General features: G+C 45.8%; 1 protein-coding gene across 35 annotated transcripts in view; it reads right to left on the bottom strand.

Moving 5' to 3' along the window:
* CELF2 (CUGBP Elav-like family member 2) overlaps window positions 1–27,523 on the bottom strand; it is a 316,757-nt gene that overhangs the window by 25,418 nt on the left and 263,816 nt on the right. For 28 of the 35 annotated variants that reach the window (XR_014072471.1, XR_014072473.1, XR_014072472.1 and 25 more), the window contains 4 exons: window positions 24,433–24,512; window positions 20,208–20,366; window positions 16,433–16,496; window positions 6,605–6,739 (listed from right to left, as the gene is read on the bottom strand). Coding sequence is in view for 30 of the 35 variants with exons in the window: in XM_081554061.1 (XP_081410187.1) it covers window positions 6,605–6,739; window positions 16,433–16,496; window positions 20,208–20,366; window positions 24,433–24,512 (438 nt within the window). In the remaining 5 variants the exon portion in view is untranslated. The remainder of the gene's footprint in view (window positions 1–6,604; window positions 6,740–16,432; window positions 16,497–20,207; window positions 20,367–24,432; window positions 24,513–27,523) is intronic. The other 7 variants (XM_081554062.1, XM_081554063.1, XM_081554065.1 and 4 more) reach the window with 3 other exon arrangements.

Genomic DNA, 27,523 nt, shown 5'->3' with positions numbered 1-27,523 from the left:
TCCCCAGTCTTGTGTGTCTCAGTGGTGAAGGTGTTCCCTCTCTTAAGGGTACCCAGTCCACTCACTGAGCATCCTCTTGGCTCTGTGCCCTGTCCTGTATGTTAGTGTCTAATCCAATGCTGGCCAACAGCTCGGAAGGTGGGGTGGGGGGGTTGGGGGGATGGGCGTGGGGATGGAGCCTCACACACGCCACTGTTTCAGGTGCCAGAGAGGAGGGTTTGAGTCTTTCCCTCCAGACTCCTTCCCCCTTCAGTCCGTCAGTTTTTTCCTCTCGTCGGCCTCTCATCCCCTCTGTTCCACCTTCTCTTAAGTCTAGAAATATGTCTTTCTCCATCGTAAAATTTCTCCTTCTATTGACCCTTCTAGACTTACAAAATCACTACACTGCAGGAAGATGTCATCTATAAATACACAGCTCCTGCCTCCAGTCTCACACCCTCTCTCACGGCCTCCAGAATTGTGACATCCCTTCCACCATCACAGGGAACCCACCAGTCGGGGTAGGGGGTGAACTGCCTGCCTGTGGTCGAACTCAAACACCTCTTCTCTGCCCTCACCTCGATCTCCTTCCTGCTTGAAACTCCCGCGCTTGGTTCCCTGAAACCAGCTTCCTCAGGGCTCCCTTCCCACCACGTGGCTCCTCCCCTCTGCCCCGCACACACAGTCATCCGTCCAGGCTTCAACCCCTCCCAGCCTGCTTCTCCGCTGTGTTTCCAGCTCGATGGTCCCCCTCGGGACTGGGACCGCACTGACACCTGCCCACCTCTGCAGCTGCTCTGGGACAAACGCAAGGGTCAGGGACCCATCTGCTTGCGGGATGTATTTACTCGACATACTAGTCCACGTGCGCGGCAGCTCAACGTGCGTGAATACCGAGCGCCTTCGCCAGTAAGCTCACCTGCTCCCGACGGCCCTCTCTCCGCTGATGAAGATGCTGCGTTACTGTTCCCACACCCGGCACCTCTTTCCCTCTGCCTCCCTCACAGCACCCAAGCCCCGCTGACACCCCTGCGCTCAGAGTCCTCACCTGGCTCTTCACCGCCTGCAAGAGGAAGTGCCAGCTTCTCAGCCGTGGCTTCCAGGGCCCTCCCTCCCTGCCAGGTTCCTATTTCCCGTCTATCTCACGCTGGTCAAAAGGGAGATGGGTTTCCATTTGCTGACTGAATGCCTTTTCTGTATTTTCTCACACCTGACACATCTGATAAATCTTTCCATTTCTACCTCAGAAACCTTAACTCATCTTAAAGTTCTGGCTCCAGCGCTGACTCTCCTGTTAAAAGTCACCCATTAAGACAGGATCTCTCCTGTCACTCACACCGTGGGCCTTATCTGATTCTTGCTCCTCCACGGGAAGAGTCCAAGTTGGGGCATCCTGCTTGTTTTGTGCATGTGGCCACTGCATCCAGTTTATGGAACTAAGCCACGTACGAAAGTAGCATTTATATTTTGCTGCTTTTAAGTCTTAAAGCACAGACCTTAGGTCATGAACTTCTGAGAAGTTATGACTAAAAGTGTTGTTGCTTTTCCATCTAATACAAAACACAAGCAATCCATACACGTTTTCACTAGTGGCAGCGGTGATGCCTTTCACCCTTGAAAGAAATGATCTGTTATCCTGAAGTGTGCACTTGACTGAGTACACTTACAGAAGTATTAGAGAATTTTAAGACATCTTTTTAAAAGAAAGAAAGAAAACAGAAGGTCAGTAGGATAATGTACACAGACACAATGTTATGTTTTGGACAGAAAACACCAGAGAAATGCTCGCAAGTGGTAATGCTGAGGCTTGTGCCCACACTCCCAAAACCACGAGGCCAAGGCAAGAGATCCACACGCTGGGCAGATATTAATGTCTTTCTTTAAGACCCAGCCACTTGCCTTACAGACAACTTATGCCTTTCTACCAATACCGAGACTCATGCCTCAACAACAGGTTCAAAATAGGGTAAGAAGAAATGACCCAAGAATTAATTAACTAAATAGGAGACTGTAGTAAACAAAGGAAAAATTATCATACCAAAATAAAAGACAAGAAACACGATTAAATCAGGCTTCAAAAGACCCATAAGAAACTCATAAAAGGCCTAATAATGCATTTACCTGGTTTTTATTCTTTCCTGATTTAATTTCTAATTTTATTCCTTACCATCTGATAAGTGCATGAAACACTTACTCTAACCATGGGCAGCTGAGACTATTTTCATGTTTATTGCAAGGCCAGGAGACAAAGAAACCTATATTTATTGCCTAAGGGGATTTTTTTTTTAAACAAAAAAAATAATGCTTACTCTTTCATGTTTTAAAGCATAGACTGTTTAAAATCATTTATAATAATGCTGTAGGGAGTCTGTTCCTGGGTGTGCAGAACTGAAATTATAAATTTACAATTGTTAAAAAAATGAATAGTTTGGGGGTGCTGAGCTGTCCCTGTACTTCTGGGATGGATTTGTCTGAAGGAAAAGAGGTGTCTCAAGAACAAGTGAACCAAGGCCTGGGCAGTCTGGTACGATGAAGCTCTGCTTTCAGTTTGAATGGACTGGCTGGTTATGCATGGTTCAACAGGAAGCCCTGTGTTTTTTTTTTAATTATTTTTATTTTTATTTTTTATTAAAAAAAAAACAAACGAAAACAATGCACTGGCCTTGGGACTAGCATCCCATCCCTTTTATTTCCTGGCAAATTGCTCTGATGAAGTGGAGAGTCATGAATTGTTACTAACCATGTTTTCTGTGACTTTGAAGAGTCCCCGATGGAAATTAGACAAATAATTTACTTTCACTTCAACACCAGATTTTTTTAGTTATTCTTAAGATAAATAATTGAAATGTAGATTTAAATCGCTTCTGCTGCCCACATTTCAGGACTCTAATGAAGCCTAATGAAGACTCTTTTCAGCTCTTATGCAAAGCTCTGCTCAACACAGAAGAGAAAACCCGTCTCCCTGACACAGTGGTTGGCAGGATTTCTGGTCGGGCCGGACGCCATGTGAAGAGCAAAGGAAAGGATGCCTGGCTGGGGTTGGAAGAAAGAAAATACATCTCAGGACACATTTTCCCTTTCTTTCAGGTCTCAGGAAAAAAGCTGAAAATGGTCAAGTATGTTTCAAGTTTCCTTAAATACTCTGGCCACCTTCCTAGGCTGTTCGAGTGCTCTGAATTTTAAGAAGGTCACTCCGTACTCGCATTCCTGACCGTACTGGATGGCGTGACTGTGGATCCAGACATGGACCTCACCTCTCACCCCTTCCTCAAGATGGTGTCACGCCAGTCCCCCTCCTCCTCGCAGCCTGTTCCTGCTCTGTCCTCTGCCTGGACACCCTTGCCCTGCATCATCTCCATGCTTCCATCACTTTCCTCAGGTTTCTGCTCAAACGCCATGTTTCAGAAGGGGAAAACCTCCTTCCATCCCCTCCCATCTCTCCATTCTTATTCTGCCTGGGCCCTCTTCGCAGTGCTTGCGTGGCATACACACGGCTCTTTCCACTGCTCCCTCTTCGCAGTGCTTGCGTGGCATACACACGGCTCTTGCGACTGCTCTCTCTTCGCAGTGCTTGCGTGGCATACACATGGCTCTTTCCACTGCTCCCTCTTCGCAGTGCTTGCGTGGCATACACACGGCTCTTTCCACTGCTCCCTGTTCGAATCCCCCTGACAGACAGGAGACCCCGGGGGCGGGAGTGTGTCCTCTTCATGGCTGTGTCCCCAGTGCCCAGGCTAGCGCCTAAGGCTACACAGTCGCTTAAAAGCACTAGCTATCAATTACAATATCAACACTGATCAGCTGACAGATGCTTTTGCACTTGGCTTCTTAAACCCACGAGCCTTCTACTAAAGGAGAACAAAATGTTGGAATATTAATCCTGATTCCCTGGAACCAAGGCTCATTCCCACCCAGATATCACAATGGAAAAATATATTTTCATAAAGTTGAATGAAGCTTCCCAAGCAAACAACAGATCACATACCATTCACCAAAATGTCCATTTATGATAATGGTCACTTCTGGAACAGGAAAATAATTTCAATGTAGTGACAATATTAAAGTCTTTAAAGGCTGGTGAACCAAATAATAGACTGGCTCCTTGCCATGTAAGGAAGAGTCTTTATGGGAAAAAGAATTTTCTTTTCTCCCTACCTTGTTACCAATGATGTGGTCAGTTTCTTCTTTTTACTCTCAATAAAAGGGAGTCACCATGGTTGTAAAAATTACAATCATTTACTTCTGCCAAATTAATTAATAGTGTTTTCTCTTAGAAAAAAAAAAGCGCTAATCATTTTCATTTATATATAAACAAATAAAACACCCCTCAGATCTTGAGAAGTATTTAGTTTTTTCACTCCAAACAAAATAAAATGTCAGTTAAAATGCTGACAAACGGTCCATGTATATAAAACCATATACAGTGTTTTTTTAAAAAAAGTTTTATTGGAGTAAAAATTTTTATAGTTGATTTACAATATTGTATTGGTTTCAGGTGTTCAGACTGCTGTTTTAATGTAATCTTTTCACAGTCCTCACAGGGAGATGTTTCTTTTTTTTGGCGATCTCAGTTCCCCGACCAGGGGTCAAACCAGCACCCCTGCAGTGGAAGCAGAATCTTAACCCCTGGACTGTTGGGGAAGCCCTGAGATAGTTCATTCTTATTTTTCTTATTTAGCAAAACACTCTTCAGTCTAATTTCTAAAACAGGGACACTAGTGAGGTCAAATACTTGTGTTTTTAAGAAAAAAAAAATCACTATTATTGTCATAAGGGGGAATACACTATGTCAAAAATGTGTATTTCTTTAAAAGGATATATTTAAATAACCAGTTTATGTTTTGCATTAGTTATAACTTAATCTCTTGAAAAAATCAGAAAGATGATTTTTCAGGAGTATTATTATCTGTTGTGTGGAATGAGGCCCACATGTTGTCATGGGATGTTTTTGAAGACATTTCAAGAATGAAGCCAACATCCCACATGCTGTTGCTCTGAGATGAGGTGATGGATACATTGTCCAGCCTTTCCTCAACATCTCTTAAGTTTCTCCCTCAACACTGAACTCAGAGGGAAAGGAGTTAGAAACGCGGTGTTCAGTAGACAAATCAAGGGCTGTGGGGCTTCTCTGCTCCCTGAAGGCGGTTGCCTGAAGAAGGCTGGTCTACTGGGCACTGTAGCGTTCCTTCTCTATTTTTCTAGAAGAAAACGCTGCATTGTTACAGAGAAGTGTGGGGGCCAGTTAGCTCATCTTTTGGGAGTGGCCGATAGAGGGCCGGGGGTTGTTAGTTAGAAAGGGGCCTGGAGATTGTCCAGGCCAGCGCCTCCACGTACCAGAGCAGAAGGTGAGATCATCCATCAAGGCCCAGAAAACCCAGAGAGGAAGGCAAGCCAGCAAAACACTTTTTAAAAAACAAATCCTGGTGTCTAAGCAACCGCATTTGGTCTGGCTCATATGAGAAAGAAAACAGCATCTGCCTTTGAATAAGGCAACAGAATTTTTAAGGAGGGGGGAAAAAGACCTCACTTTAAATGACATAGCCCAGGAGGGGACCACAGAGGGACAACAAAGACGGTCCCCTCTGGACCTCCATGCTGAAAACCAAAAGTAAAGGATGAAGCTGGTGTGAAATATCACAGACGATGATTTGGGGTTTTGAGATTCAACAGGGAGTTCTTAAATTGCTAAAAACACCAACCACCACAAGACCAGGAGAAAAGAGCATTCCTGAGGGACTGAGGTGCCTCATCACTGGGCAACTTCACCAGGATGGAACGGACGGCACAATTTTCAAACAAAAGGAACGTGTGAGAATCAATAGCAGGCTGGATTCCCTCACAAAGCTTTTCTTCTCATTTTACCCTTGGAAGATAAAAATGCACATGCTCAAACTTTGTTTCTTTAAAAGGCACCTGCACCCCTGTGTTTGTAACAGCACTGTTCATGGCAGCCAAGACACGGAAGCAACCGAGTGCCCACTGACAGCTGAATGGGTAAACAAGATGTGGTATGTGCCTACAACAGAATAGTACGCAGCCATAAAACAAAGCCATCTGCAGCAATATCAACTAGAGATTATCATACCAAGGGTAGTAAGTCAGACAAGATGCAACCAGAGATTATCATACTAAGGGAAGTCAGTCAGACAAATACCATATGATATCACTTCTATGTGGAATCTAAATTATGGCATAAATGAACTTACCTATGAAACAGAAACAGACTCACAACACAGAGAACAGACTTGTGGTTACCAGGTGGGGAGTAGGGGAGGAATGAACTGAGTTTGGATTTAGCAGATGCAAACTATTTTGTATAGAATGGATAAACAATGCGATCCTCCTATACAGCACAGGGAACTATATTCAAAATCCAGGCATAATCCATAATGGAAAAGGATATAAAAAAGAATGTTGATATACGTGTAACTGAGTCACTTTGCTGTGCAGCAGAAATGAACACAACGTTGTAAATCAACTCTATTTCAATAAAGATATGTTAAAAAGACAAATAAGAAATTAAAGAGGTAACTAAGTCTGATGCCTAGCGGGGTCTGGGCATGTCCACCCTGCACCCGGCACTGCCCCCCGCATCCTGTCTCCCAGCGGCAGGACAACCCCTTACCGGGACTGGTGAGAGCTCCCAGGGCGCTGCTCGTGGTGGACAGAGGATTTGCATTGGTGGTGGTGGCTGAGGTCTGGGCTGCGGCTGCAGCCGCTGCCAGCGTGGCCAGGTTCTGTAACTGTAAAGCATTCATGCCTGCAGGGGGGAGAGAGGGCACGTCAGCAGCAGGCCCACTTCGCCTGTTTCCCAAAAGAGAGGGCAGGTGATGAGCACAGAGGGCCCCAGGGCTGGCACACTCACCCAGCTGCCCTGAGGACTCGTGTGGTACCCCATGTCCTGTCCCAGCCCAGGACCCTCTTCCCAGCTGCCCCCTCCTGGGCGGTGCAGCTCAACACAAAAGACAAGCAAGAGGTTTCCGTATGGACCACGCATGGCAGGGCCTCCCACCCCGAGGCTGTCACCTGGAGGGAGGGCTTCAGGGTACACTCTCCATCCTTAAACTCGACAGGTGTGCATTCAAGGTGTGACAGAAGAAATGATGCTTTATTGCTCTGAACTTACACTGATCTGTCTTGCTGGATCTGTAAGCTGTGTGACTCTGGACAGATTTCTTAACCTCTCTGATTCTTGCTTCCTGAATGAGTAGTAACAGTTACTTACCTCCTCCCTCATGTGGTTGTTGTGCAGATTAAATAACTCAATGAATGAAAAGTGACTCAGCACAGTTAACTGGCATGACATAAGCCCCAATAATTATCAGCAACTACTGTGCCTGTCACTATCATTATAGACCCCCAAACTTCTCTCTCTAGGTGTATTCAGGAACTCAAGTAATATTTGCTGAGGAAAAGAATGAAGAAAAATGGCAGTGCCATAATATTTTTATTTGTAATATTTGTATCTGCATTGTAAATATATTTGTATCTCAAAGAGGAACTACTTTTAACTGGAATGAATTGTGGGCTAATGAAAATCAAGAAAAGAAGAGTGGAGAGAAACAAAACTCTGCTGACAGGTCTGGGGGGACTGGCCAGGCACAGATTCCATGCCTGAGTCCTCAGAGGTTCAAAGGTTCTCTACACTAAGTCTTTTTCCATGATTCATTTCACCCCCATGTACATTTGAAAAGCCAGCAACAGTGGTTCTTTCCTCATACAGTGGAATTTTGCACAGAAAGATAATGAAGTTATCAGGCTAATTTTACCTTTTCCTCATGTCTCAAATCCAGGCATTTGATACACGTCTACATAATGAATCCAACCTGCTTTTGAGACAGTGGCCTGATGACAGGACTGGGGGATGGGAGATGGAGGAGGTGCAAGAGAACATTCTAGGAGCACGCCTGCTGGAAGCCCTCAGCCACCGTGTGGAGCCCTTGGCCTCAGCTGGCCTCAGAGCCCGGATGCCAGGCTCACTTACCTACCCTGCTCCTCCACCCCAAGTGCCTTCGTCAGGATTTAATTCTACTTAGAAAAGAGTTCCTCAGGTCCACGCTGCGATCTGGGTTCTCATTTTGCTCATGATGATACCCAGGAGGCTCCCAGCCCTGGTGGCTTAGGGAGAAAGCCAGCCCATGTTTTGCAAACCCACATAGGTCCTGGGGATGCTGCGACAGGACGAGGCCCTGCTGGCATCCTGCGACCGTGACAGCTCTGCTCCACTGAGCACGTGCCACTGGGGACAAAGCTCTATCTTCCCCTCGGGTCAGGGCTCAGACAGGGTGGTGCTGACGGGATCCTGCGAAGGGAAAGCACAGGGCCTGTTTTTCCAGGTTTGCCTGAGGAAAAGGGAGCTGGGGGAACCTGAACCGAGCACAGATCTCCCTGGGGTCCCTGCGCGTGGCTCCTGAAAGCAGCTGACCACACTCCGGCTGGTGTGCCTAGGGGCTGGGCGTGGGAGGATGCTGCAGGCTGGGATGAGGCGCACCAGCATGGACCCGCCTGCTCCCCGTGGCCCCTCTAGCATGCTAAAGATGTAACGCAGAGGACCAGTCAACCGGCACGAGCAGACGGCAGTGCAGACGAGAGAAGGGTTTAGCACCGACGTTACAGTCTGCACATCTGGCCGCGGTTAACAGTCAGCCAAGCAGCCTTCTCAGCCTGCGTTTCCCAGGACACCTGCTCTGACCCGCGCTGCGGAACCGCAGCCCAATGCTGGGGTGGAGGAGCTCAGCCTGGTCCTCTGGGTCAGAGCCTTGCGGGCCCTCCTGACATTGAGGCTCTTCCCTTCGGAGGGTGACTGACGGGCCGTGTCTAAGGGCACCTTTACTCATTACCTGTCATCCTCCGTCTCGCTATCTAACTCCCGACGCATTCATTGCAGCCTGCTTCCACATCATACAGACTGCTGACCTCCACGACTAGACGCTAAGCTCCTTGAGGACAAGGCTGTTGTCTTATTTCCTTTCATTGCAGCCTGCTTCCACATCATACAGACTGCTGACCTCCACGACTAGACGCTAAGCTCCTTGAGGACAAGGCTGTTGTCTTATTTCCTTTCAAGTCCACCTACACACACACACAGAGCCATGTTCATTCACAGTAGGTGAAAAATGGGGCCATGGAAGGTGAATGAACATGGCAACCAACAGCATGAAATGTTCCCACGCTGCTCTAAAGAGTGCTGTCTACAGACCCAAATGAGGTTTTTCTTGTTTGTTCTTCATTCTTCAGTATTTACAACAGCTTCAAATATTGACTATTTCCCTCAATCGTTAATTAATCCATTCTGCAAATATTTATTAGGTCTGTGCGTTTTCTTTCTCTTACCCACCAACACTCAGCGTTGCCCTGGAGTCCAGCCGGCCACCCTCAGGTTTTGTGTCCCCCTGTCCTCCCCACGAGTGTCCCTTTCCCCTGCCTCACGCCGAGGGGCTGCTCTGCCTCCACTGTGAAGGCCAGGTTCTGGGGCGCCACACTGGGAATGGCCAGCTCTGTTCGACCACTGGCCGCTATGGAGAAGGAGAACATGGACCCTAGCAAAGCAGAGATGAAGGTGGGGAGGAGAGGTGTCGCGACCCCAGCATCAGAGGGTTTGGGGCGAGAAGTGGGGGGGTTAGGTGGAGAGAAGCAGTTGGCAGGAGGACCTGCAGGTGCTGCCCAGCTCACCGGCTGTTAGCACGTGGCCCCGACAGGCCAGACCCCGGGCCCCGGACCAAGAACTAAGCCTCCCTGCCGGTGAGGAGGCTGCTGGAGATCCGAGTGAAGGGGAGCCAGGGACTGGGGGAAATTCTGTTTCTGGAAATAAGACTCAGACCCAGAAGCTCATTCTCACGAAATGTCCTAAAAGGGCTGCAAGTCCTGGTAGAAAACCATCCAACGACAGCCCTGGGCTTGGCTAAAGCGATCGGGAGGAATCAAGAAATCCGAGCTCAGGAGTGACAGCGCAGAGAATGGATCAAAGAACACAGCTCCCCCCATCGCCTGCCATCCCCACCCAGAACCATGATGTACATACAGTTAAGCAAACGAAAGAAAACAAAACCAGCCCGAGATTCTCCGAGAACATCGGAGCTGCCGGCTGACACAGGGCAGGGGCCATGCCAAGGCCGGACCAAGGAACCTGGGGGCAGTGGGCATGGGGGATGTGACGGGCGCTCCTGTCCACCTCCAGGGGGCTTACCCCACCCGCACACGGGCCGTGGGGCAACAGAGGCACCTGTTCCCTGCACAGTGTCCTCCGGCCAGTGGAGGCCTGAGGTCTGTTCTCCAGGCCGTCCCTACAGCAAGAAAGCCCCCCAGCGAGGACACCGCGGCCCCACGCCTGGGGGCTTCTGAACACGGCTGACATCGGCACGTTGCAGGGACACGTGCGGGGTGTGGCCAGAGCCCTGGACATCGGTGCAGCAGGGTCCCTGTGTCTTCACACCAGACGTGCAGGGCCCCTGGGACGGATGCTTTGGCTCTGCTTGTCCCTGGTGCTCCCGTAACCAGAGGGTCTCGCCTGTAGTGTCGACATCTCCCCTCCTTTCCCCTCCCGCTCAGGGCAGGGGCTTGGGGGCCTGGGGGCCCCGCTGCTGCTGGGAAAGGCCTCGGCCCCTAGCTAGGAAGGCAACTCAGGAGGCTCCGAGGGGACACACCCCAGGCTCTGTCCTCTGCCTGGTGAACTGCACAGACTTCCTGGTACCAGCATCTTTCCTGACCTCCAGCTGCCGCAGGCTCAGCCCCCGATGGATAGTCAGTCCTGGCCACCCCTCTCCCCGCTCCGGCTGTCTCAAAGGGGGTGTTGCTTCTGCTGACGTTGAATTCACATGTCTGGTTCTTTCTCCGTCGTTTCCTGTTTTCTGTGTGTGTGTGTGTGTGTGTGTGTGTGTGTGTGTGTGTGTAAGCACATCCTGTCCTGTTCTCAGATCCTCTGGTTCTCCACCCCCCGGCCCTGTCTCATCTCTGCTCCCCTGACACAAAAACCCTCAAAGGGCACCAGATGGGGGAGGGCTGGCCGGGGCAGGGGGTGGGAGGGATGGGGGGGCAGGCGATGCTGGTTCTGGTTGGCAACAGCTCTTCCCTGAGAAGAGAACCACCCCTTTTTAACCTCACAAAGCACTCTGCTCGGGTGGACATCCCTCAAACCAGGGGCAAATAATCTGAGTGACGAGAAATGCAAAACATTGAGATAAGTTTTAGGAAACCTAACAATGTGCCAAGATCAAGATGGCCAGAAAAAAAAAAAAGCTGGTCATACAGGGGTTCAACTTTTCCCTTATTACTCTGGAAAAGACAACCCTTCTCCAAACGAGGAAAGTATGTACCGAAGAGATGCACACTGTGCCTGCTTGAAACTTAAGGTTTAAAAAAAAAATTATTTATAAGGAGAAGGGCATGAAAATTTAATTGAATGTTCACCTTAGGTAATTCTGTGTCTTATTGTTCAGAGCAATTACCATAAATCTGCATTTCAATAAGCGAGAACAGATGTCAGTTGTTACCAGCGCTTGCCAATCAGGTCTGTTAGAAAGTGACAGATGGGTGGTTATGGAGCATTCTCGTAAGGGCTATTAGCAGGGAGTGTGGGGTGTGGAGGAGGGGAAGCTGGGCTCTGGGAAGAACCTGGGGCCTTTGTGGGTCCAGTCTGCACACCTCCCAAGTGTGCCCCCAATGCGAGGTCCAATTTTAGCCAAAGTCTTCCCTCTTTTCCGCTCGTTGTCACAGACACGCTGAGCCTGTCTTTGCTCTCAGCCAGATCTCTGGCCAGTACAGCAGTCGCTGTGTGGTTCTTTCAGGCAGACACTTGCCCGCTATGATTTCCCTCTGACTTTGGAAACTTAGGCCAGAGATTCTGAAAGCGAATTACTACCCACTTCTGAACGTCAGAAGTCAAGTGAAGCAGTTCTCCCTTTGTCCATCATTAGGTCCTCTTCTTCGGCCACTGCTTCATAACCTCTGTAACTTCTTACTAACAAGCTCCCCACCTAGAAAAATATTTCCCCTAGCAGAAAACCACCCCCTAATAAATTTGTGATGCTGTCCAGAATGAAAGGAGGAGGTTTTCCTGCGGCCGACACTGGATTGCTTCGCTTGGAGCAGTTTTGGGGTTCTTGTGCATTGTTCATTGACGGCTCAGATTTGCTTCTTAGTTGGTCTCTTCACTCGTCTGAGCGATAACATACCTGGATTTGTGGAAGCGCGGTGCACTGAGTGACAGCCGGGCGAGGGGGTGACAGGGCGCTCAGGCCAGTTTGAAATGTGGATCTGCCATTTCTTACCTTGGTGACTCTGGGCAGTTTGTTCATTAACTTCTCTCATCCTCAGTTGTCCCACCTGTAGAATTGGATGCTGAGAGCCCTCATGTCATAAAGCTGCTGCAGCATGTGGGAGTGCTGTATTCTAATGCATGTCACACCACTTCCTTGTCCTTTTCGTACTTCGGTTTTTCCAGCTGTTAGGTAGTAACAGGTGGTGGTTTTCTCCTTGCTGTGCTGTAAAGTGTGAGGATCAACCCCAGGATTATTTCAAGGTGCTCTGTGAAAAACAAACTGGTGTAATACCACCCTCGTTTTTCTAACAAGATGCTTTTTTCAGATGAAACAAAAGACCGAAAAACCAGTTTCCCCTTATTCTTTCTTTTCTGGAAAAATCCAGACTCTTGGCCTGAACTCAGACCCCAAGTTACGGAGATTTCAGAAATTCATGGAAAAAGTACCACAGTTTGAGTGGCAAATGGACAAATTTTTATCACAAGTGGTAAGAGGGAAAGTAAAATCAATCAACTTGAAGGATACACAAAAAATAAAAAGGATACACATAAAAGCAGTCAGCTTATAAAGATTTCAGCCTTACTGTTATATTCTTTGCTTTTTAAATTTCAGGTTTAGGAAAGGTTCCCTTTCATAAAATCATAAAGCACTTCTGAAGTTACTTTTAATTTGAAAGGAAATTTTTTTTTTTTTAAAACAAAGATGTATATAGTTGATGTCTTGTTTGATTTTATCGATGTAACTACTTTAGAAAATTGTCACCTAATTTTTTTTTGTTTTTCCGTTTTTTTTTTTTTTTTTTCTTTTCCAGCTTTCTTTTATTTTCTCTTCAAACAGAAAATGTTTACTCATTCAGATGAGACATTCTAGACTGTGGTGAGACACCTCAGTTTCCTGTAGGACAGACCCTTCTGTTTTCAGAGCTGTTCACAGCCTAGTATCACTGCTTTCCGAGATGATATTCACTGTCTGTGGATGGTGTTCACTGTCTGTGGATGGTGCTCTCAGCTGCAGTACTCGAGTGTCCCATGTGGAGTCGGCTCTCTAGCCCTGGAGGACATGAACGTGGGTCTTCCAGGTGGTTCTAGTGGTAAAGAACCCACCTACCAATGCAGGAGACAAAAGAGATGCAAGTTCAAGTCCTAGGTCGGGAAGATGCCCTGGAGGAGAAAATGGCCACCCACTCCAGTATTCTTGCCTGGAGAACCCCATGGACAGAGGAGCCTGGTGGGTCCATGGGGTCACAAAAGAGCTGGACATGACTGAAGCGACTGAGCACTGCTCTTGCTCCTCCACAGCCTCAATGGCTTACAGGCGCTGTGACCCCAGGAGGGGTCTGGGATGAGACACCTCTTGGTTTCTTCATGTTGTTTCCACCGTGTATGTTAAGTACCATGCTCATGCGTAACATGCAGGACACTACTCACTCGCTGACCCCAGACATTCCACAGCTCATTCTTCTTTTTTTGTTTTGTTTCTTATCTTTTATTTTTTTTTCACAAGTTATTCTTAAAGATACTGCCGTTAGTTTAGGGAACGGTTTGTGGCTTAGACGTCCAGCTAAAGTCAAATTTCTAATTCAAAAACCAGGCATTTCACTTAAGTTTCATTGGGACTGTATGAAGAACGTAAATTTGCACCTGCCAATTTATAAATTGACTCACTCATCAGCAGCCCCAAAATAGTCCACAAATGCCACTTAGAGGGGGTCACACCCTCTCAGAGCATTGATGATTCAGGAGAATTCACAGGTGAGGGAGGAGGGGAAGGAAGTGAAGGTTTTTAGGGAAACGGGGAAGAGGGGGCCCCTCTCCCACAATTCAGTGCGTGGGGGAAACTTCTCCCACAAAGGGACCCCATGACCCCTCCACTTTCCAGGATGGGTTTAGGTGACTGACAGTGAAAAAAGCCCTACTTTTGGGAGATGATGAAAGAGCCGGGGGCCACAGAACTTGGTTGAAAATAAAAATACCCCAAACCATAGTGCTTCCATCACTGGGATGATGAGACCTGATTTTCCATAGGAATGAAGGGCACTCATTACAGAAATGGCAAAGCAGAAGAACCCTGACATCCCCATCCTCGGTCCTCACTACTCAAGGTGACAGCAGAAAATGGGACACTCGGCCTATGACTGCACAGCCTGGGCGGCCTTGGTGCTGAATTTCACACTGAAGGTTCGAGAAAGGGGAATTTTGGAAGGCCGCGTGCATTTACAGACTGACTTTAAATTAGCCATCTGTTCCACACACCTAAGGTGACTCCCAGATGCCCTCCATTGATAAATGAGTGCCCAGTGCAGAGATGCCGACGTCCTGACCTGAGCTGGTGAGCCGCGGGCTCACAGCCTGATGAAGACGGACAGGGCACCCTGTCCGCGCAGGAAGACACGCCCGGCAGCAGCCTCGGGACCCTGTGACCTTCTCTGCATAGTTTAACCACGGCAATGGGAGAGCCTCAGGCTTCCTCTAAGGGAAGACTCTAATTTTGAATTTGGGGGCGGGGGGGTTCCGACTGATTAGAAGAAAAATCCTGCCTTGGTGGAAAAACATGACGCGTCTTGACATTTCTTTCCGAGTGTGCAATCTGGAGGTTTTTTCTTTTTTAAAAACGTAGAAAACTCCCTGAATATTTAAGTTCTGTCTCTCCAGCCCCCTTCACAGAACTAAAAATAAATCAACCGTTCAAGGAGATGCTTAGCTTCGAGGCCAGCTTTCTCAACTGTGTTCATTAACATTCTGCCGGATGATTTCACTACTTATTATTTTAATATCTATTTTTTCTAATAATCCCAAAGCTGTATTATGACAGAATAGGTGGGCAGTGCCTGCAGATTTAAAGGGCCACAAGTACCCGAGCATTGCTCTTACTGCAGGCCAGTCCATCCTGTCAGGTCACAATTTAGCTCCAGAGGCCACCACGGAAGGCGGGGCTGACCACCACAGGACGTACAGGAGGGACCTGTGTGTGTTCATGCCAAGTCTCTCCAGATCCATTCAAAGTGAAACAAGGAGAAGAAAAATAACACAAGGCTATGTATTCAGGATAAAAAGAGAAAAAAGGAGTTTCATAGTGACAGATAAAGAAATCAGGCTTCCACTCTGCATATCCTGGGTTCATTTCATTGACTCAGGGTGTCATTGATGGAAACAAACTGTGCTTGCCTCTAATATGCCAACAATCTGTTCTCATCGCCCACTCTCCTCTACGTTTTTGGAACTGAGGAAGAAGCTTCCTGACTGTTCCTCACGGCAGATTACTGGCCCCTATGTCCTGATTCACTGCACGGGTCAGCGTATCAGCCTGGAAGGTGACTCAGTGGGACCAACCTCTCACTAATCACTGCCCCTAGGTCACTACCAACACAGTTCATTATCAAAAGAAACCCTTCACGGGCTGGCTTTCACATTCAGTCCCACTGTGATTTTTTCCCGACAACAAAGATTTCCACTTTCCCATAAAAGCTTCTGATGCACAATTCTGTCAACTGGGATTCTTTTAAATTAAAAAAAATAAAAATAAAAAAAGGCACCCCTGTTAATTGTGGTTATCAAGGGACTGAAATAGTATCAGTCAGAGATAGGTCTGCAAGCCTGGCTTTCATTCATTACGGAGGACAAAACATTTTTACTGACTGCCTGTTATTAAAATTTTAGAGGGACGTCAATCATGGTGGCTGCCCTGGATACAGGACTCTTGCTGGAAGTCCGCTCCCTTCCCCTGTCCCCACCTCCCAGCAATCAAACCCATTAAAAAAAATAAACACAACTCTGGAGGGTAAAAGAATCTGCCTGCAATGTGGGAGACCTGGGTTCAATCCCAGGGTTGGGAAGATCCCCTGGAGAAGGAAATGACAACCCACTCCAGTATTCTTGCCTGGAGAATCCCATGGACAGAGGTGCCTGGGGGGCTGCAGTCCATGGGGTCGCAAATGCACACAACTGAGCGACTAACACTTTCCACTTTATGGAGGGTACTGTGCAGGAATTCTCAGCCCCCAGTCTTCTCGTTGTATAACTGTTGGAGATGCCAGAGATAGAAAATCAACTTCTAAGCAGCTGACTCTAAGGTTTAACAGCTAAGCCAACAGGACAGGTTTGTGGTTCTTTCCCCCTGCTTGTTTTCTTCGCCCTCTGAACCCATCCCAAATTCACACAACAGTGCGGTCCAAAGGCCAGGCAGGCCTCGTGACTTACCCGCCATCTGCTGAATGCCACTGAATGCACCCAGGTTGCTGGAGGAGGTGGCCTGCTGCAGAAGCTGAAAAAAAAAAAACAAACACCAAAAACAGAGAAATGTGCTATCAAAAAGAAATGCAGTTGAGGACAAAGGAACTTCCCACATCCACAGGGGCACATCCAGTTCCCTTTACATTCACACAGTCAGCTACTGCTGCCTCTTAATGGGCTAAAGGTTCCCAGCGTTGGAGCCATAAATCCATATTAATGTCTAATCTCTATTAAGAAACACAGACACCGGGGAGACTCAATAACGTCACTACCTTAAACAATTCATCAATTTACAATTTTTAACAACCAGGTGTTAAATCTATGGAAACCAACATGGCGTGACTAATGCTATCTCTCTGGAGCTTAGCAGTTCTCGTAACTCATCTCTGTCAATCAGGGTCCAACCCTGGGTCTCCTCCGCTTTCCTTCACAGCTCCCTGTCCTACAACTTTGATTAGGAATGCGCAGATTCGATGACTCCTGGACTAACAGAGAAACCGCTGAGATACCTACAGAGATAAATGTATCTATTCACAGCTCCACAACTGCAGTCATAACTATAGGATAAAGACAATGGTCAATCATTTTAAGGTGGTCTTTGTGGGTACAGAGGAACATACTATTTGTCAAAACTTAGAACTATTTGGTACACTGATGCTATTATTATAAATATATCAGCATCTTCTAAAAAGAAATGAAGACAGCTGTGAAAAGGTCTCTGCATTTTGTCTCTGGAGCTTCCAGAAGTACATTTATTCCGCACGAGGGAACAGTGAGCAGCACAAGGTAAGGCATGTGATTACCATTTGAAAGCACTCTTTCATTTGTCCAAGTAAGTTGAGTAACAGGTTAACTTAGGGTTTCCCTGGTAGCTCAGAGGGTAAAGACCTGACTGCAGTGCGGGGAAACCGGGTTTGATCCCTGGGTCGGGAAGATCCCCTGGAGAAGGAAATATCAACCCACTAAAGTATTCTTGCTTGGAGAATCCCATGAACAGAAGAGCCTGGTGGGCTACAGTCCATGGGGTCGCAAACAGTCAGACACGACTGAGCGACTTTCACTTAGGTGCTGTACTAAGTGTGTGACTAGACTTACTGATATCCTCCTTCTGGTAGATCAGTACAGCCACAGTCTGTACCTTGGAGCGAGTGTGGAGCTGTCTCCTATACTCAGAAGTCCATGGATGTCAAAAGCATAGATTCACCAAATCTATTATTAAAAAACTGCCACGGTTCTGTGAGCTGAGGAGGAACCAGAAGAATTCACTATTTACAAAACAGGCTCTCATCATTCACTTGGAGCTCTGCGCAACCCAACGGAGAGAGCTGCCACTCCTGCAGGTAAGTGTCGGTTTCCGCAGCTCTAGGAGGAGGAGACTCCACAACGGTATAGGACTCACAAATGGGCATCCAACAGCTGACTTGATTCTACCGAAGTCCTAGTTGCAATGATACTATGGGAATTAATGTGAACAGTTATCAGAAACAGGTCTACACCTTTCACTCATCCTTCTGGATTCGGTGTAACAGACTACCTAGATATTACACCCAGACATACACAGATACACACAGAGTGAGGAAGAGGAGGAAGCCAGGGATGACCCATTTCGACAGAGAGCAATCCCTTCTCTTGGTTTGATTTCTTGGGTTTCCCATTCTCTTGTGGTTACAAGAGAATGGAGCTCTGCACAACTTTTTAAAAACTGAAGTTTAGTCAAATTAAATTAGCTTTGAAGATACTTTGAGGGATTAATAATTTCTACTGGAGGAAGTTGCAATACCTGGAGGGTCATTAACCCGAGGATTCTTTCCACTGACAACCACGCTCTGGTGAGCCAGAGTCAGAATCTGACCTCAACACAAAGAAACAGGTGCTGGGGGATGGGGCCAGAAGACTGGGACAGGCATGGGGTCCTGGTTCCTGGAAACAGTGGAACACGAAGCTAGATTCTTAGAAACTCTGAAAAGGTGAGCTTGCCATCAGTGTATGATAGAAATCCTTGTTTTTATTTTTTATTTCAGCAATTAAAATATTTAAAATATTTTATTTCATATTTGATGTTATATAAAATATATAAATATATAATTGATATATAAATATATAACTATATAAATTATAATTTATTTTGTATTTTATTTCAGCAAGACACGAGGAAATTTCACATGGGGTCCTTGTGGAAAAGATGGAAAAATGGCTAGAAGGTGACACAAACTTGGTTACTGCTTCTATCAATGGCTCAGGGGAAGGCAGGAGAGGCACGCTTCTCCCGCAAGACACAGATGTGTCATGAATACCTACTGCTCGTCAGACCCCGACAAGTGTGAGGGTGGGTAAAAGAGAACTATCAGGGACTTCCCTGGTGGTCCTGTGGTTGAGAGTCCGCCTTGCAATGCAGGAGATGCGGGTGTGATCCCTGATCTGGAAACTACGATCCCACCTGCATGGAGCAACTAAGCCCATGCACCGCACCTGGAGAGCCTGTGCGCTGCAATGAAAAATAACGCGTGATAACAGTGAAGAGCCCACAAACCTCGACTAAGACCCGATGCGGCCAAACAAGTAAATATTAAAATAAAAGGGGAATATGAGTCACAGTGCCTTGGAGAAGCAGCCAGGCTGGATGGAGAGAGCACACGGAGGGTTGAAATCCTGCCTGACCACCAGCACCATAATCTTGGGTGAAGTAACAAAACCTCTTTAAGCCGCTCCTTTCCCTCACCTGCAGAAGCAGGGGGATCACCTTTCACGGTTACAGGGAGGGCTGTTTTGCAGAACAGTATCGGTTCTGCTACAAAGTACAGCTCATGGGTCATACTATCCTGAGGGCAGCAGTTCAAAGGTCAGGACAGAATTAGGACACACATACACAGACAGAGGTTAGAATCAAAGGCCCAAATGCACAATACAAAATTATATTTATTAATGTGTAGTCCAGCAGAAAAGTGGGGTAGAGAAGCATGGTTTGGCACTAGTTCAAGTAAAAATAAGTAAAACCTTAGAGGAGTATGAGCTGCCTTCCACCACTCTCAAGCTACGTGACGATGCTTTGAGGTTCACACTAGGGCTCGCTCCTCATGCTTTTAGATCTTACCAGGAGAATGGTCTTACATTTTGACTCTGGCATTTTAATAAAGACAGTGGCAAAGTGAAATGGGACAAAAAAGGGAAAGGGAAAAAAAAAGAGGAGGTGAAACTTTAGAAACAATGAACTGTAAGGGATGGTTGAAAAGAACAGGGTCTATTTGTCCTGAAACAGGATCTGAGTTTCGGGTTTCCAGGAGATAAAGAAACATTTGAACTGAATCAACATCCCTCCTCTGGAAAGACCCAGTGAAGGACAGTTCCATGAGGCCTCCCTCCTAGGTCCTGCCGAGGAACGCCCTGACCTGGGCATAGAGAGCGGGCTGACCACGGCTGCCTGGGGACCTTAAATCATGGTGTGGGAAGCGTGCCGCACCCCTCCTGATGCAGGAGTTGATGCTGGAACACTGGTTAACACCCAGCCTTGTGGAGCCCAGCTCAGCCTCCATCGAGCTAGACCGAACAGTCCATCCTTATGCTCATCAATTTCACCTGGAAAAACTGCATCGATGCCAAGAATTTCCTGACATTCACAGCATCCTGAGGCTGAGCTTTTGGTGTACTGAGGGAACAAGGAGTCTGGAAGAGTTCCAGGTGCAGGGCTCTCTCTCTCTCCCTGGGGTCCCCACGTCCCCCCACACCCCCATCCCCAGGAACTTACCGCCAGGTACTGCGGGGTGAGGCCGCCCAGACCCGTCAGGTTCCCCCAGGTGGCAGTGTTGAGCTGCTGCATCTGCTGCGCCAGTTGCTGCTGGAGGCGCCTTTGCTCCTTGTCCTTCTGGGTATCCGCGAACTTCACCACGATCGGTGAAGAGCAGCCCTGTGGTCAGACACAGCGGAAAGTGAAGAGGGGGTTATAGCCTGGTCCACTGGGCTCGGGACACTCAGTCAGCGTGGGGCCTAGCTTTCTGAACGACTGTGCAGCAGAGGGGACGGGCTGGGCTGGTTTGTAAGTGGTTTGATGGTCCTTCGTCTTCTCTGAATAGCACCATCAACAGAATATTCCAGGGCCTGTCACTGGTGTCTCTGGGGCTCTGGTGCTTGAAGAAGCATTTTGCTCTTGTGATCTGCTTATTACACTGCCTCGCCTTCTCTCTTCAGGGGTCTTCCTTCCACCATCCCAGGACCTCCTCAGGGACAAGAGACCTGATCACTGGTCCTTAATTAAGCTTCATGGTTCGTTTGTCTGAAAGATGGACTTGTCGTGGTGTGTCTGCCTGTTGCTATGTGTGACCAGGGCACAAAGAGGGGGAGACGTAATGGGAGTGAGAGTGCCTGTCATTCATGTCTTTTTGTTTTTTTTTCACTCTTTCCAATGTTAAGTTAAGCATTTTTGAACTTTAGAATGGTGGGAATTACATCGACCCAGTAATATAATTGGGTAAAGCGGGTTTCATTTTAGGAACGTGGATGAAGGAAGGAGATATTCAGGGAACGCAGGCATGAACCGATGTCACTGTCCCCACGTGTTCAGAAGAGTCTCCTCCTTCTCTGTCACATCTAATCTATCACTAATCCCAGGCTACTGCAAATAAAAAATGAAGTATCAGGATCGTGTTCTAGTCCAGGGAGATACATATCAAATGGGAGATGGAGATTTCTACTTGGCTTCTTTTCCTAATCAATCTTGCTGTTTTAGGAGCTTCTTTCCATGTTCATTTCCTTTAAAAGGCAGGATTGGGGGTAGTGAGTGAGAAATGGCTATAGGTTATATAACAGGACCAGCATCTTTGAGATGGAGACGGTCCTTAGGGAAAGTGAGGGCCTAACACCCTAGGCAGGAGGACTTCTTTTTAAAAGCACTTTTTAACATTCGCCACTTGGTAAACACTCAGTGGAAACCAACTGGTTTCCCTCTCCATACAGTTTACTACACATTCCATCACAATTAATGCTGTGAAATTTTGCTGAGAAAAAAGAAGTTAATTCTACCCAAGTGATTAAAAAAAAAACACAAACTTTTATTGAAACTCAGCGTGATAACAGACCTCTCTCTTCTGTCAGAAATTTAATATTCCTATTTAAATGAGCTTTCCCCTTCCTTTTGGGTTAATTTTTCTTTCTCCTAGAAAGCAAAGTTGCATTTTTTTTTTGTCACCTTGGGTAGTTCCTGGAGATGGAGCTATGCATAGATGAGGCAGTCATGCCTGTTATTAACCCCCAAAATGTGGGAAAAGTGAGGTGACTGGCTGTTGAATGAACCTCCAGTGGATTGATCATCAGCTCTGGGGGTCACAGTCACAACCCAGGATGTTAAGAGTCAATAAACTGCATAAAAGTAACATTTCCACCATTTAAAAAAAATCTATACTTCATTTTTCTTTGTCTGCTCTGTATTTTAGTGCTTCATCATTTTAAAGAGAGCAAAACCACTCTGAAGATAGAAATTACAGAGAGCAAGGGTTTTGCATGGAAAGGGTTGTTATTCTATCAAATTCATTCTGTAACAAATTACAGCATCTCCTCCTAACAGTTCATTTATGGTTGACTTTTTTTCTTCTTTAAATACCAGAAAATGATATAAAAGCAGAAAATCAGGCCAATGATTATAGCTCAAAAAATGACTTGTATAAACTATGAAGGGGAAAAACAGGGTGGGCAGAGATGGGAGGAAGGTGGGAAAAATCAAGGTACCATATAAAATTAATGACTTCTTTTTCTTTAAAGAATGTGTTCATTTAAACTTTAACAGTCACATCATTTTGAATTCGTATCTCTTAGATCATACATCTTGGTTGAAGATGTGAGCCAGAGTCCTAAAAATAATGTGATTAATAATAAAAAAAAAGAAAACAAACTTCAATTATACAACTCTAATGAGACTGCATAATAGACAATCTTCCATTTAAATGTCAATATTTTTGAATTAAACAAGAAATTTAAGTGTCTAAGGGCCCCTCTGATTAAGCATGGATGTCCATATTTAAAAACAAGTGCATCAGATCTGATTTCTGATAAGAGTGATATTAACAAAGGATCAACGACTTCTCAAGAATAAATACGCCCCATTCTCTATAGCAAATTCTTTTCCTTCTGAGAGCCTGTGATTTTCTTGGTTTGGGTTCATACCCAGTTCTGCTGTATTTTCTCGTGTTCTCTGTCTGTAGGGACGTAGGAGAACACAGTCCTCCCATTCGGGTGGGGGGCCCTGGGTGAGGGTACTGGGGTGGCGATGTTTCCATGAGACCAATCAGGTACAGATCACTCCATCACAGGAAATAAAATATTTAAGAGTGAAACACACATGTATATCAAGACTTTCTTTTTAACAGTCCTTTTGTTTCCATTTCCAGGCTGATATGCAGCTGGAAACCAGGCTGATCCACCACACTGGAGCCGCCCAAGGTAAGAGAAAGGGTGGCGGACGAGGGTGGGAGGGGAACAAACATATGATCACATGTGTAACTGCATGTTGTTCGAGACTGGATTCCTAGATATTTCAAATCCCGCTAATTCTCTTATTGTGGCCGACTTTCACCTGAGCTTGCCTTCACGTAGGGGGGTGTGAGTGCCTTAAAAATGCATTGCACTGAAAGGAAAACACAGTGATTATATAAGGTATGTTAGGAATACTGAAGTCAAAAGGAAGTTTGAAAAAGACAATAGGCTTTGCAATGCTATCAAAACTCAGAAAAGTACGGTAAACACTGAATGACAATGCCATGCACACTCTCGTCCCCCACACTTCCACCCACCCTTCTGCTCCCTAGAAAAAGTTTGCCCACAGAACAAGACCCAGAAAGATCACTGAGCTCCCGGCATGCTTCGGGAGATGCAGCATGGCCAAAAAAAATAAAACAAAAAACCGAACAACAAAAAAATTAAAACCCCCCGCAAAAGTGGAGGCAAAAAAGAAGCTCAAACAATAGAGAACTTTTGGCACATTAAATAAAACTGAAAAAAAAAAAATTCTTTTTTTCTTTCAAAAGATGAAAAACATAACTTGAGGTAATAGTACAAAGCCACCTCCAGAAAAGATCACCCATACACAAAGATACAGTTTACATGATACAGCAGAACATGCAATCCCAAAGGATTCTATCAGACAATACAGAGTAAGGAACCGCATATCACTCTTGGAATGCTTTTGTGCAAAATCCTGAAAGGCCATGACCCTCTGTCAAAGGACAGAGCCGACGTCTACATTTGTGGGCCCATGCCAGCGTATTTCTCTTCCCCCAAAGCCACTGTGTCTCTCATTAGGAGACCACATCGGAGCCTTCGAGTTTCTTGGTTACTGGTTTTTTTTTTTTTTAGAAGGGGTCAAATCTAATTTTCGGCGGGTGGGGGGAGGCTCTCATACATGAACATTTGTGCTGGTTCCATGTTGTAGGAGAAGTCTTAACTTTCTCCGACACTGCTGATGCAAAAACAATTCTGTTTGTCTTGATTAAAGGTCACTTGACCTCACATTTAAAAAGAAGAGAAAAAAGAAATGAAAGAACGCTGTGACTGAGCACGGGGCCCATTGCAATTTGGAATGGGGGCTGTTAGCGTTCAACCCATCCCACCCTGGGGGCTGGGCAATGTACTTGGTCCTTGAGGGGCACAAAGATGCCCGGGTTAAATGGCATCGTGAACTTTACACGGCAGGACCTGGGCCACTGCAACAAAAGGCTCAGAAAAGAATGCAGAGCAAGTGGAAGGTTTTACTAGGTGCATTTCCAGTCATTAGGGGAAAAATTCAGAGGAGAGAGAGCGGGAGGGAGAAGAAAGTGGGGCGGGGGGAGAGAGATTAAGGGAGGAGGAGTATGGATGAATGAAGAGAAAGATGGTGAAAGTTTACATCTGTGATTGTCATGTGAACAATCCACACAGGAGAGAATCGCTTTCCATTCCCCACCATTTGCACAAAGAAAACAAAGAAAGGGCAGATGATACAGTACCTCCATGGTCTGAGACTGATGCATGGCTTTGATTGCATTCTGTGCCATTGCCCTTGTAGAAAATGTGACAAACGCACAGCCTGTGGGAAACAAGGGGACAGGGAGCAGGAAAGACAAAAAACAACAAGACAAAAGGTTTGGACGCTTGTTAAACCAACACAGTCTACGAGAACTGCCACAGGACGACACTGTTCTCAGTAGTACATGAAATCAACAACTTCTCTCTTTGGTTTTAATCTCATGTTGCTTTTTTACTTACAGTGCTGACTTGCTAATCTGACCAAAGCAGAGAGATTTACTGATGGATTAGTTTATTTATTTTTAGAATGGAGTCCAGGGAAAGGAGGCTGGGTACTCTTTAAGTTTTTTTAGCCACAGGTTTGAAATGCGCAAGACCTAGTTTGCATTTTCTAAAATAAAGAGTTGCAATTTTACATTTTCTCCTTGGCTGACTATCATGACTGAGGGCATCCACCCATTCTGGTTCTATATTTCAAATGGGAGCCTTGATTTTTAAGCAGCCAATAATAAAATCCTCACACCCAGGGCAAATTAGCAAAGATATTCCAATAGCTTGAAATGTCAGCAAATAAATATACCTCATCTTTTCTGGGTGGTTTAAAAGTTAGATATATGTATAAATACACATTCATGTTACTTAAATGCAAATAAATATACCCAAATCCTGTACAAACTACTTAGTAACTGTTACTGATGAACAAAAACAAACCCCCTATTAACAAATGCGCTATTACTCTGGGAATATTCAACAGTGCATATAAAGTAAAATGTAAACATTTGCATTGGATTTGTTATTTGTATCAAATCTTCATGACTTCTGAAAGTTGTGACTTGTGGTTTCTATCAGAGACTGGACCTCAAGTGGAACATACACAAGACAATGCACATTTCTCTGAATGTCTCCCCTGAGGCCCATTGAACCCTCCATGGCTATTTTTTTTTTCCGGCTGTAAAATAACTAGCATCCATAGGACTCCTTGTAGCAGTGTCAGCTACCATGCAGGTCACCGCTCCAACTGCATGGCTCACTGCCCTTTCCACTAATAAAAACACTGCCTTCTAAAATTTACATTTTATTTATCATGCACCCTTGGGCTTCTCAGAGAAAAAGACTGTGAAATTAATGCAGATTCAGGCTGATTTTATAATAATACCACGGCACACTAAAAGCTTAGCTAAAGCAATGCAGACTATTTCACTTATGATCTCTAATGACTTTAAAAGTGCATTGATTTTCAGCTTCTTTAGCCTTGCACAGTTTGAACTTAGGTATCAGAGAATAATTTAGTGTTCCACTCAATTGCCTCAAAACATTATTATTATTGCTACTTAAAAAGATTTCCAAATGAAGCAGATCTAAACACTGAGGGGCCAAAGCTTGTCATCTCAGAGTGAGTGCACAGAAGTGGAATTCTAGCACCCATCACATGAGACGGGTGCCTCTATGGCCAGGAAGCCAAGCAGAAAACTCTACATTTAAACAACCAGCACATGGCTCGGTGCATAGGAGTCACTGTGGGGGCCACTGAATACATTTTCTCTGTTTGCTCTGCATGTGTACCTGGTGAGATTATCAAGTCAATACTGTATTAGCACTTTTTCATCAAACAGCAATAAGAGAAAGCAATGCCTGCCCACACCCCCAAAGCACAACAACATCCAGTCATGAAAAAAAGTCAATGCATTTTTTTTTTGCATCATGCTGTAAGTTTTAATACACAAAAACGCTCAGTACGTGGGAGGTTCATCTCATTCACCTCTACGTTAAGCTGTCCTGATGAAGCCTGCAGTCTAGCTCACTAAGAACGCCAAGCTATTTCTTAGTTTTTCCGACGTTACAGCAACTGGTGAAGCTGTTTGAGCATGGTGCCTATATCTATACTGGCTGTGGTTTCTGTCATCAACAGAAGCAGCTGGGTGGCCTCCTCTAAGGCATCTAGATGAGATGATGTGTGTAATGCCGTGAGACCTACAATGGGACCTCTGCTGGCTCCATACTGAAATGTACTCAGCTCCAAGATGAGAGAGTCCCAAATTTACCATCCGTTTCGAAGTAATATCTCTTGAAGATTGTGATTATCACTGACACTATTAACAGGGGAAATAAGACTGGGAGATTTTTCTTTCTTATTTCTTATCTGGAGACTGCAGGAGAGGCACAGGAAATCATCTAATGGAGGCAGATATGAAACCATGGGCTAACTCTGTTTCATTCACTTTGCTCTTATTATTCGGGGGCATGTGCCAAACTGAGTGTCCAAGCGGAGGTTCAGAATGCATAAAAAAACATGTAAAATGTCAACAAAAATCAATAAGGCACAGTATATGCATTTACTACAATTTCAGAGCAAGCAGAACTTTTGTTAACTTCAGGAGAAAGATCTAGCAATTAACAGGTCTCAAAAGAAAAGTCTAGCAAGAGAACAATGAAGTGATCTCTCTATAAACTCGAACCATTCATTGCCCTTTGCCCTATGAAACCTGCAATTAAAAGCTTGACTGATGCTTCTAATTATACAATCCTCATCCCCTCCCAAAAAATGATCTGACAAATCTGATGACTTCTTTAACCTTTTAATTCTGTCGGCAGCAGTGCAGGGAGAGAAAACCTGTCTCCTAGGGGCTCTGTCAAGTTCCACGCTCTGTGCTGTGTTCAATTACTTACAGGAGAAAAACGACTGTGTCATTTATAAAGGGGGAGCACGTCTGTTTGCCACTCTGGATAAAGTCAAGCAACTTCAGAACCAGATGTTCCATGGGCTGGTAGCTTGTTAACCTTTGCAACGTCTCTAAAACAGGAGGGCGTGGGTAGTCCTATGACTAGGTTCATTTTGTTTTAAGCACCATTGAAAACTGGCTTTGGAGTGAGCCCTCAAATCTGTGGCTTTTTACTATCATAGGGTCACTCGAGTGCCTATGGGGTGGAGCCTTCTTCCACAAGCCAATCAGATGACTTTCCACTGGGCAGAAATGTCTTAGGTCCACTGTCCCCCTTCTGTTTCTACAAGTGAGCTTCTGGGTACAGTGGAGTCTACTGGGTCTCAACAGGACAAGTGCTCTGATCTTACAG

The sequence above is a fragment of the Giraffa tippelskirchi genome, chromosome 13 (genome assembly GCF_054371585.1).
Source record: "Giraffa tippelskirchi isolate mGirTip1 chromosome 13, T2T-mGirTip1v1.2.pri, whole genome shotgun sequence".
Taxonomy (NCBI): Eukaryota; Metazoa; Chordata; class Mammalia; order Artiodactyla; family Giraffidae; genus Giraffa; species Giraffa tippelskirchi.
This window is presented reverse-complemented; position numbering and strand designations above follow the sequence as displayed.